Source organism: Harpia harpyja, chromosome 5 (genome assembly GCF_026419915.1).
Source record: "Harpia harpyja isolate bHarHar1 chromosome 5, bHarHar1 primary haplotype, whole genome shotgun sequence".
NCBI classification, from domain to species: Eukaryota; Metazoa; Chordata; class Aves; order Accipitriformes; family Accipitridae; genus Harpia; species Harpia harpyja.
In genome coordinates this window covers 12625628-12637500 of record NC_068944.1, presented here as the reverse complement: position 1 = coordinate 12637500, position 11873 = coordinate 12625628, and the positions used below count along the sequence as shown (strand labels likewise).

Sequence of the window (11873 nt, the reverse complement as noted above, 5' to 3'; positions counted from 1 at the left end):
CCTCATGTTTTTCTGTAATGAGGGAGATGTGTGGCTATAGATTGTCTTTCCTATCCGTACTTTTTTGCCTAAGATGTGAAATGTGTTCTTGTGTGCAGTGGAAGTCACCCCCAGCCTAGAGTGCAGTTTGTGCAAGGTGACAGTGCGCTGTGAAAACTTCTGCAGCTGCTGTCTCCTGTTGGCTGGGTAAATATTAGAAGCTGTGGAAATACATCTGTTGAAAAATGGTGAACACTCACATCGTGCCATTATTGTTTAGTTCCAGAGTAGGCCCTGATTTAGTGAAGAATTTTAGACTTAAACCCATCCCTATTTGTTGAAACTACGAAATATGTATTTCAGTGAAAATTATTTCAGTATTCAACTGCTTTACTGAATTGTGGCCTTCAGTACTTAGGTGTTTCTTCTGAATAAATTTATTTATTTATTTGGAGGATTTAAAATCAGGTCTTGAAGAGTTTGCTACATTTAATTTTGTAGACTGTTAAACACAGTCATTACTTTTTGTTCTTTTCAAAATAATGTATTCAATACTGAATCCCTTTTTGAATGGAAAAGAATATCTCCGTAGAGGCAGATTCCTTCAAAAGCACAGGTCCGAGGTTACAGAAAGGTTTTATGTGAGAATATTTATATTTTTAACCACATCCTTACATTTTGGATCTCTGTCTGCTTTTTCAAACAATGGATGTGTATTTATAGTGTAAATATTCTCACTGAAGCAAACACAATGTGCTGGGCTACTCACATGTACAATATATAGCGTCTCATGTCCACTTTGATTAGAATGCACAGCTTTTAACACTGCTCAAAGATGACAGTGTATCTATGGGGAAGCATTGGCATCCAGAAGGCACATTTTATAGGCAAAAAATATTAGCAAGACTTAATAAGAAGAAAAGAAATATACAAACTGCTCCCCCTAATTTTTAGTTGTCTGGAATTTGAAGCTTTTTCCTCTTTTTCCACCGTGCATTTGCCTGAGTCTGTGGATGCACAAATGAGAAGGAAGAGAAAAGCTGACATTATGTTCTGTAATTTCTTCTGCTTTGGATATAGTTTTTGTTGAGGAGGATCACTGCTTATATCTGCTCTTGGTATTTTTGTGTGGTTTCAGGACAAGTGTAAACCAGCAGTGTCTTTGCAGACGCAGGAATATCTGGAGAAGATTGCTGAGAGTTTCTCGGTCACAGAAAGATATGCTGTCTGAAATCTGTCTGTCTGTTGATCTACCTATTATAATTTAGGGGGAGAATCTGAACATCTTGCGCTTTTATTTGACATAGAAGAATATTACTTGTCTCTGCAAGTAATTCTAATAGGAATATTTTTGCTGTGTTTAAAATTCTGCAGCTCGCTTATTTGTCAAATTTCTGTGAGAATTTTAGTAAAAGATGCATGTTTTTAGAAATTAACATTCTTCATTTTGTGTGCTTCTGAATTAGCTCTAACAGAAACCTTTTCAGTTAGAGAATTGCACTGACCTTGCAAAATACCATATGTTGAGTGTGCTGCTATTCATCTTATAAACATTAGTAGTCTTGAATGAAAAGGTATTCTGTATATCCTATGGTAACTAAAGGAGTTAAATAAAATCTTTTTGATTGCAATGATAGAAAATAAACATTTTGGATAAATTACTCTCTGGTTAAGAAGCATTATTTCTTTATGTTATTTCAGATAACAACTGTACAGACATGTGGGTGTGCAGATCATGTAAATTATTTTTTTTTTTTTTTAGAATCTGGCTTAAATTCTGAAATCATAGAAAGTCAGAGTCCTGGCCAATCGTACATTCTTAACTCTTATATCGCAGTATATATTGGTAAGGGAGTGAACTCAATCGTGTAGTAGTCTCAGCAGAACCTAAGACTAGGAAAGTAAGTGAAAGATGGATATTTCACCCTAACACTCAGTTTCTTTGCTTTGACAGTTTAACACCGACCTTTCATGTAGTTTTAACGTTTCTTGTGTGGTTTAGCTCCTTTTATTTTTATGGTAAAGTGCAAAAGAACAAGAATAGAGAAAACACACCGTCATAAATAAATAAAGGTAAATAAAAGGTAGGGCAGAGGCTCGACTAGAGTTTCTGCTTAAGCAGATATTTAGATGGTTATATGTAGCAATTATAAAAATACATATTTATGCAATTTAGAATTAAGTAAAGAGATGTAAGCAGATAATTCATATGGATTCTTACAAAATGCTGTATCAACTATAGCAACATTCAGCACCTTCAACAGTTTCTTACATCTATTTATTAAAAATACTGGGATGTGAAAATTAGAGAAAATTGGCATTGTTCCACTGAGGTTAGTAAGAAGATAGCTGTTCATAAAAGCTCAGAGTGTGGGCCCCCTCAGTTTTCAGCTTCTACTTGGTGACTGTCTGCTGATCATTACTAAGTTCTGTTGGGTTTTTTTTAAATAAAAATGCCAGATGGTAACTGTCCATTTTTATGCATTTTAGGCCTCAGAGTTGTTTTATTTTTTATTTAAAAGTAATTTCAGAATCATAAACCATATTCTTCTATAACTGTTGTTTACTTTTCTGAAACTTAAAAATGTATTGTCTTTTGCTGTTAGAAATGACTGAAAACAGGTGTGTTTAATGAGAGAGCTAAGAGACTGTAACTGTGGGAGTGAATTCTACTTGCAAACCTGGAGTTCAGAACTGCAGCAGTACTACTGTGCTCAGATACCTGCAGAGTGTTTCAACAGCAGCATTAGTGCAAGACTGGGAAGCTGACTGACTTCTTAGTTCTTTTACTATGTCTGTATTTTATTTTTCATTTTATGGACTAAATGCATTTTTAAGAATTTTTTTTTTTCTAGTTTTATAATCCTTTTCTGGCATCTTCTTGGCCTTTGGCTCCAGGATGATTTCTGTAGTGCCTTCTATTGTGCTTAGTACTCACCAGTCCTTTTAAATATATTAGAAAACACCCGAGGCTGATGGATCTGTAAGGAATTGGACCCCGCTTAAAACTTTTTAAAAACCCAAAAGATCAAATTATCTTCTGAAAAAATTTGACACTTAGAGGACATATGAAAGATGCAGTGGGCTGCTTAAGGTTTAGCACTACCCCAGTACTAGATGGACTACTTTCCCTTAAAAGATCAGACTGAAGTAGTTAGGGGCTGCATTAAGACTGAATTGCAAAGGTGAATACAGAATGCAGTACTGTTACTTTTCTAACGAAAAAGAAAGTTTCAAAGAGTGTTCATATTACAATGAGAGAAATTATTTTTATTTTTCAGAAAAGAACTTTCAGAGTGTATTAGCAACTGTGTACAAAAAGGAGCTCAACTTGTACTTACGCTCCCCCAATTGAAGAAGGCCTCAGCTTTGTTAACGTGATAATATGTATTTTCTTCATATCACATAGGAGCAGAAGTGCCTCTTTTTCTGGCTTTTTTTCGGTATTGTACCATGGAATGACATAGGCCACATTTCAGCATCACTTGCTGCACAGTTCACCTAACGAGGAGACATATTTTTATTCAATTACTGAAAATTGTTCACAATCCGTGTTTTCTACCTTGACATGCTTATAAATGATCTACATTCCATTATCACTGTGATTTTTTTAAGCTTCTTTTACAAAACTGGAGGGAAATGTGTACAAGTATGTTTTCTGCTTTGCAATAAAAGTGTACATTTATCACTTAGGTACATGTAAGCCACTTCTGTGAATTGGGCCCTTGGAGTAAATGTGTTTTGATGTAATGGCCATCTGCTCATGAATATCACATTTGCTAGTTTAAAAAATAGTTTGGTATAGATAAACACATAGTTTGGTAAGATTGTATAGTTTCACCAGGTAGCAATACAATAGCCAAGTTTTATATTTACTGTGAGCCAATAATTAAGCTGGGATGGAGGTCTCAAGTGTTTCGTTTGTTGCTTTTAAAAATTAATCTCTAACATTTACTTTTAGTTTCTGACTGCTGTTTTCAAAATGGTAAATGCAGGACCCACATCAGATCATAACAGGAGGCAAAATATATCCTAGCCATTTCAGAAAACATAGTCTTGCTTCTCTTTTCACCTTGTAAAAATGAAAGCTGCTCTGCTCTCAGATGGACCCAGTACAGCCAGCCACCAGGAGACCCTGGAACAGCTGACCTGACACACTTGCCCCATATAGCTCCATTAGAGTCAGGTGTCAGTGACACAGAAATGGCCCTTGAAGCTGTAGCTAAAGCCAGTTTGCCGGAAAAGACAGCACTGACGAGATGGAGTTGGTCAAGCCAGTGGTTCTGAGTGCCTAGGTCTGAGGGGTGCAGGTCAGCTGCAACGTGTTGCGTATACGTAGTGCAGTAAATATAGCTCAGTGCCAGGCCATTTTTTAAGTTGATAAAAGCTGGTTTACTAGGCTCTTTGTTTGATTTTGGTTTTGATATTATGGTATCTGCTGTGGTCCTGGCACATATTTTACTGCTGAAGTCAAAGTTTATTCTTAGGTAGCACTGATATCAAACTGTAACCAGGACAGAGTATGTGGATTTATAGTATGTGGAGTGTGTGAGTGATGGCGAGTTTGGTTTCTGGATGTATCTTCAAAATTGGTCTTTATGGTTACTGCTTTTAGTACAGAAGACAGCAACGATGTAAAATGTGTGTGTTCGATAACTTTGTCTTGTTTTCCCCCCCGTCTCCTCTCCTGTATTTTAGCATATGTTCCTGAGGAGGAATTGAAAGCAGCAGAAATAGATGAAGACAGCGTGGAAGATGATGGGCTGTCTCTGGACATCCAGGAGAATGAGTATTTGTGCAATGAAGAAGCGGAGATCAAAGAGGCTCAAAGCTACCAGAACTCCCCAGTCAGCACTGCAACTAATCAGGATGCAGGCTATGGTTCGCCGTTTAGTGAAAACAGCGATCAGCTGGCCCATTTCAAAAGCACTTCCTCTAAAGAAGAGAAAGAGGATCCTCAGTGCACAGACAATGTTTCCTATCCACAGGACAGCTTGGCACAAATAAAAGCTGTGTATGCAAATTTGCTTTCAGAGACTTGCTGGTCCAGTTTAGCTTTGGACTTAAAGAAATCCAATCCAACCACCAGCAACAATGGAATCAGCCAGAATGAGAACACCACCGGTACTGACACCAATGCCAATTCCCAGAGTACTAGTACTACCAGTACCAACACTAGTACCAGTACAACCACCAGTAATACTAGTAACAGTAATAGTAACAGTGGTGGCTCGGGTTACGACTGGCACCAAGCTGCATTAGCTAAAACTTTGCAGCAGACCTCATCGTACGGACTTCTCCCAGAGCCTAGTCTTTTCAGCACAGTACAGCTTTACCGGCAAAACAATAAACTTTATGGGTCTGTGTTCACCGGTGCTAGCAAGTTCCGATGCAAAGACTGCAGTGCAGCCTATGACACACTGGTGGAGCTAACAGTGCACATGAATGAAACTGGACATTACCGTGATGACAACAGAGATAAAGAAGCTGATAAGACCAAACGGTGGTCAAAGCCTAGAAAACGATCACTTATGGAAATGGAAGGCAAAGAGGATGCCCAAAAAGTGCTGAAGTGCATGTACTGTGGGCATTCGTTTGAGTCTTTGCAAGACCTCAGCGTCCATATGATAAAAACAAAGCATTACCAGAAAGTGCCTCTGAAGGAGCCAGTACCAGCCATCACTAAATTGGTCCCTTCTACCAAAAAGCGAGCACTTCAGGACTTGGCTTCACCTTGTTCACCTGAGCCAACAGGGATCACTGCAGAAGCTTCACTGGGTGAGTCTGCAAAGGATCAGAAAACTGCCAACCCCTATGTGACTCCAAATAACCGCTATGGCTATCAAAATGGTGCTAGCTACACTTGGCAGTTTGAGGCACGCAAGGCCCAAATACTGAAATGCATGGAATGTGGTAGTTCCCATGACACTTTGCAGCAGCTCACTGCTCATATGATGGTCACTGGTCATTTCTTGAAGGTGACCAATTCTGCTTCCAAAAAAGGCAAACAGCTAGTATTGGACCCTGTAGTGGAGGAGAAGATACAGTCTATACCTCTTCCACCCACCACCCACACAAGGCTACCAGCCTCCAACATTAAAAAGCAGCCTGATTCCCCAGCGGGCTCCACAAACTCAGAGGAGAAGAAAGACCTGGAGAAGGAAAAGGTGGTGGTCAGTGAAACAGAGAAAAAGATTAAAGAAGAGAATGAGGACACTACAGAGAAATTTGAGCCAACAACTTTGTATCAGTACCTCAGAGAGGAGGACCTAGATGATAGTCCTAAAGGCGGAATAGACATATTGAAATCCCTGGAGAACACGGTGACAACAGCTATCAGCAAAGCTCAGAATGGAGCCCCTTCCTGGGGAGGCTATCCCAGTATTCATGCAGCTTACCAGCTCCCGGGAACAGTCAAACCCCTTCAGCCTGCGGTGCAGAGTGTTCAAATGCAGCCGTCCTACGCGAGCAGTGTAAAATCACTGTCGTCAGAACACAATGCGCTCATCCATTCCCCAGGCAATCTCACACCCCCACCTCACAAGAGCAATGTATCTGCTATGGAAGAACTAGTGGAGAAAGTTACAGGTAAAATCAATGTGAAGAAGGAAGAAAAGCCTTTGGAGAAAGAGAAGAGTTCTCCAGTCAAACCCATGTCACCTGCTGCTAAAGAAAACAAGGACTTCCCAAAAGCAGAAGAAATAAATAACAAACAGCAGCCGAAGAAGAGCTCTGAGACAGAAGTTCAGAAGGTCAAAAAGGATAGTCCAGCAGAAGCACATACGCCAAATGGTACAGAGCCACTTAAAACGAAGGTTGCAAATGGCTGTAACAATTTAGGAATCATCACAGATCATTCACCTGAGCCATCCTTCATTAATCCGTTGAGCGCTTTACAGTCCATTATGAATACTCACTTAGGCAAAATTTCTAAGCCGGTAAGCCCCTCTCTGGACCCTTTGGCCATGCTGTACAAAATTAGCAACAGCATGTTGGACAAACCCATTTACCCAACCACTCCGGTCAAGCAGGCTGATGCTATTGACCGGTATTACTATGAGAACAGTGATCAACCTATTGATCTAACCAAGTCCAAAAATAAACCTCTTGTTTCCAGTGTGGCTGACTCTGCCTCGTCCCCGCTGAGGGAGAGCGCCCTGCTAGATATTTCTGATATGGTGAAGAACCTCACAGGGCGTTTGACACCCAAGTCTTCAACTCCATCTACGGTGTCAGAGAAGTCTGATGCTGACGGGAGCAGTTTTGAGGAAGCTTTGGATGAACTGTCACCAGTACACAAGAGGAAGGGCAGACAGTCCAACTGGAACCCTCAGCATCTTCTGATCCTTCAAGCCCAGTTTGCTTCCAGCTTGAGGGAGACCCCAGAAGGCAAATACATTATGTCGGACCTAGGTCCACAAGAGCGGGTACACATCTCTAAGTTTACTGGTCTTTCCATGACCACAATTAGCCACTGGCTGGCCAATGTGAAGTATCAGTTAAGGAGGACAGGTGGAACTAAATTTTTAAAGAACTTGGACACAGGACATCCTGTTTTCTTTTGCAATGATTGTGCCTCTCAGTTCAGGACTGCTTCTACATACATAAGTCACTTAGAGACACACCTAGGGTTTAGTTTGAAGGATCTGTCAAAGTTGCCACTTAATCAGATTCAAGAACAGCAGAATGTTTCAAAAGTCCTCGCGAACAAGACTTTGGGCTCACTTGGAATTGCCGAGGAGGACTTAGGCTCCACATTCCAGTGTAAGCTCTGTAACCGAACTTTTGCAAGCAAGCATGCAGTCAAACTGCACCTTAGTAAAACACATGGCAAGTCCCCAGAGGACCATCTGATCTATGTAACTGAGTTAGAAAAACAATAGCGTCCAGGTAAGCAGCCAGGTATGCAAGTGACCACAGGAACATTGCACTAAACTTCTTCATAGTACTGCACTAGGCCTGACCTGAGCCTCTGAAATCAGTCTTACTTTTGTTGCTGAACTGCCTATCTGGACCTTGTTTTTTCTTACACTTATTTTGTAGTTATATTTATATGCTCTTTGTCTGATCTGTGCATGGTTATTTTTTGTTTCTGTTTTTATTTTTTGTGAGTCAAAGTCTGACCTTTATTTTCAACATCTGTCCTTGATGTTAAGCTATCTTTTGTAGAATATAGTGGGAGACACTATTGAGAGACATTAATTTAGCCGTAAAGAAAGACACAAAGAACAATGATAAAGAGACATCCTAAAATTACAAAGTTGCCATGACAATAAAGGTCACAGAACCTGGTAGTGTCAAGTTTTAACCCTCTGAGAACTGTAATAGCATTTCTGTGCCTTTCCCAGTGACTAAGTGAGTAAATAAGGAAAAACAAAACAAAACAAAAGGCTTAAAGGCATTTCACTCAAATAAAAGCTGTGTCGGAAGCAGAACTTTTTTTTTAAAATGAATGAGCTTCTTTTTTTTTTTTTTTAATGCAGAACTGGTTTGTGAAGAAATTGTGCATGCAGTCCTTGGAAGAAGGAGAGCTGTGTAGTACTCAAGGGGTTAGGAAGCCACAACTGTATAAGTTAAATAATAATTAAAAAAAAGCAAACCAAGTTGCCACTATGCCCAAACCCTCTGGATGCTGAGAATTGCCACTTTTTGGCAAAAAAAAAAAAAAAAGTATGCAAGCTGTTATTTAAAACAAGTGTAAAAATGCTCTTTTCTTTCCTCTTTTTTTTTTTTTTTTCCTGTAAAATACTGCAGTTTATAGTTATTTACAAATGTTAAGCTTTGGTACAAGCTGACCTTTCTATAGTGTGCTGCATTGGTAAATGAAAACAAAAAAAATGGGGCAAATGTTGGATTCTGTTCCTTGTAAATTGCCAGCATCAGCTTAAAAAAATACATGTTACATATCGTACCATTTTAAACTGTTCAACTTTCTTTGTACCTTCTGGCTGTATGCTTTCTCTTTTAACTTTTTATATTGTCATTTTATATTCGATTTCTGTGTATATAATGTAAAACCACACTTTTTGAATAAAATTTAGTTCCTGCAGCTTGATATAAATAGAGGAATTTTACTGGCACCTGCATCTTTCCAGATGCATGTACTTAAAGGAACTATCTGACAAAAAAATAAATAAATAAAAATAAAGCAAGCAATGCACTATGAATTATACATTTTGATGTTTTATCATTAATATTGTACAGTACATTTTGGTTCACACAATTAAATCCACTGTTTTCTCAAGTGTAAAATAAACCCACATGCAGTTCTTGATTTACATACATTGTCATGTCGTCATTATATTGCCTTTGAGGTGTTATTCCAGCAATAAGAGGCATCGTTTATATAATCAACCAGCAAAAATCTATTTGAAATCATCTCTCATGATCTGTACGCTGACGTGTTTCATTTGAAGCCGTAATACTAATAACCTCTTAAAAGAGATTTGCAGCAGGTACGTACCGCAGAAGGTACAGGATCAGTGGGTCGCCATCAATTAGCGACGGGCATTCTGCTCATCACTGAAGTACACGAAGGGCTGCAAAGGTTTTGGCCAAGTTGATTTTCCTATGCTGTATGACTGTGCCCGTAGTCATTTTCTGTGTGTGTTCAAAGACCGTCTCCTCCCTTCCTTCTCAGGCAAAACACCTTTTGATTTCAACAGTTGCATAGTCAGAGGCTGTGGCTTCTGCCCCTGTATGTAGTCTGTTGAATGCTGCGGTACTTGCCTTTCTGGCAGCGGTGAAGACCTCTGAGGCTTTGACACCAGTTTTTACTTACAGTACAAGAAGGCAGACCTGTGTTTCTCTGTACATTTTAAATATTGCATTTTGAGGTAAGCTGAGTGCTATCATATCGGGTGTTTCCCTTAATCTTTATTTCTGTTCTGTTGAATGCAGATGTCATTTAGAATGTAAAAGAGAGCTGTCAGAGCCTTCACTACTCTATCTCCTGAGTGCTTTGACAGTTACAGCGTATGAAAGCCTGGGATCTGCTATCCATTACACTTTTTGGAGGGGCTATTAAATATGAGGACCTAGAGGGGTTTGCTTTCACATGATATTAGTGATACTATTTTGTTATATATACTTCTGTGTACGTATGTGTATTTCTGCTCCTTCTTTTCAGTTCTTCTGAAAGTAATTTGAATGTAAGAAAGACCTTTGCTTCCAAATACAGCGCAGTTCTACATTTAATCTTTAGTTACAACCCCAGCAATATTCATGCATGGTTCTGTTTTCTGCAAGAGCCTAGCAGGTCCAGGTCGGTTACATTTACATAGTATTTCTAAGTAGTGCAAGAAAGTGCCATGAGGTTTTTTTTAAATGTCCCTTACTTTCTTTGCTGCTAACTACCTATGTCCTTCAGGGGATCTAGCCATTTAGACATTTCAGTTCAATTACTGGATGATTATGTACTTTGGGCCCAAGGGGTGGTGAGGAAGAATAACAGTCAGGCCTATGGCTGTAATACAGAGTCTTGAAATAATAACCCTTTGAAGTTTTGTTTACTTTACCACGGGCCTGCAAACATGTGATTATAGAATATGCTGTATTACATTGCAGTAGTGGGTGAAAAGGTTGAAAGGGAGAAATAATAGCTCTAAAGTGGGTTTGAATCTAATGTAAATCCATTAAAACTCATTTTGAAACACGGCATGTAAAGTGAGTTCTCAACACCAGGTGACTCCCTCGAGAGGTGTTTATGACATTGCTAAATCCTTTCAGTTCTGATAGCTTCAGAATTGGTCAATCACTCATCATCTGTGCCAGCATCTGAAGAAAGTCCATTTAGAATAAACTAGCAGCCTTACCTGGTGACTATGCTGATGTAACACTTTCTAAGACTGAAATATGAAGTAGCTGAAAATTTGAGGGCTCTGATGTTTCACTTGCTTAACAAAATGAAGTACAGTGACAGTATGATCTCTGTTCTTTGGAGTTTTGCCACTTTTGTTTGAATATTGTATTTCCGAAAAATTTCCTTTTAAAAAAAAATTGCACACTTTAAAACCGAGTTATTCTTTTCCTCAAAATTGGTTTGCAGTTTTTTTTCTTCTTTATTTCAATCAGATCTCAATGAAGGTAAGTTTGTGCTATTCTACTAGTAGCTACTAAAGCTACTACATGGAAGAAACCACATCACCTTTCAGGACTGGTCTTGAAGAAGAGAGATGTAACAGCCTTAAAACCTGTAGTAGCCTCTGTAAGCCTGTATACCTGTTTTGTGACGTATTCAAAACTCATTGTATCTGATTCTTTTCAGAGGTGTATAAAGCTACTTTTTTTTCAGCATTGCGTTGCTGGTATTTACATGTTTGCTTGTATCTGTTCTGAGAGGGGAAGAGCTTGGTTCGTCTGTTTCACGGGTTTGATTTCTGCTTCTGTGCACTTTTCTGTATTGCTATTTTGAAGCTGATGCAAACCACTGCAAATTTGAGAGGTCTGTGTACTGATGACATTAGTCCTGAATGAAATGACTTTTTTTTATTTTTTAATAGCATTTGGTGGGATATTCACTAATGTCTTCTGCAACGTAACTTTGTTACGGCTTTCTCTGGGTAGTTATGCTGGTAATAATGACACCAAATATAATCCGTCCTTATCATGGAGGCCGCTAAAATGCAATTGCAATTAAGTATAAAGGCATAAAAATATACACATTACCTTGCATTAGGCTAATCAAGGCACACTGCATCAGCTTCTGCCTGCAATTTCCAAAGCCATCTCAAATTGGAGCGTGTGATATTCTTTAAATAATATGGCAGGGGTCCTGGTTAGGAGACCTCCAAGGAGAGGCCAGTTTCCATGTGGAGTGTTCTCGCAGCTCTGTAGGTGTTGGTCTCCTGGCTGATGCAGAATTGAGTTACTCTCCCAGCATGAAAGTAGCAGGA

General features: G+C 39.1%; 1 protein-coding gene across 2 annotated transcripts in view; it reads left to right on the top strand.

The window, feature by feature from the left end:
* The window catches only part of TSHZ1 (teashirt zinc finger homeobox 1), a 56194-nt gene extending 47048 nt beyond the window's left edge, over positions 1-9146 (top strand). The window contains exons 1-2 of one of the 2 annotated variants that reach the window (XM_052788247.1): positions 4534-7869; positions 8463-9146. In XM_052788247.1, the coding sequence (XP_052644207.1) occupies positions 4578-7862 (3285 nt within the window). In that variant the 5' untranslated portion in view covers positions 4534-4577 and the 3' untranslated portion in view covers positions 7863-7869; positions 8463-9146. Of the gene's footprint in view, positions 1-4533 lie in introns of those variants that run through there. The other variant, XM_052788248.1, reaches the window with a different exon arrangement.
* Positions 9147-11873: the final 2727 nt, after the last annotated feature.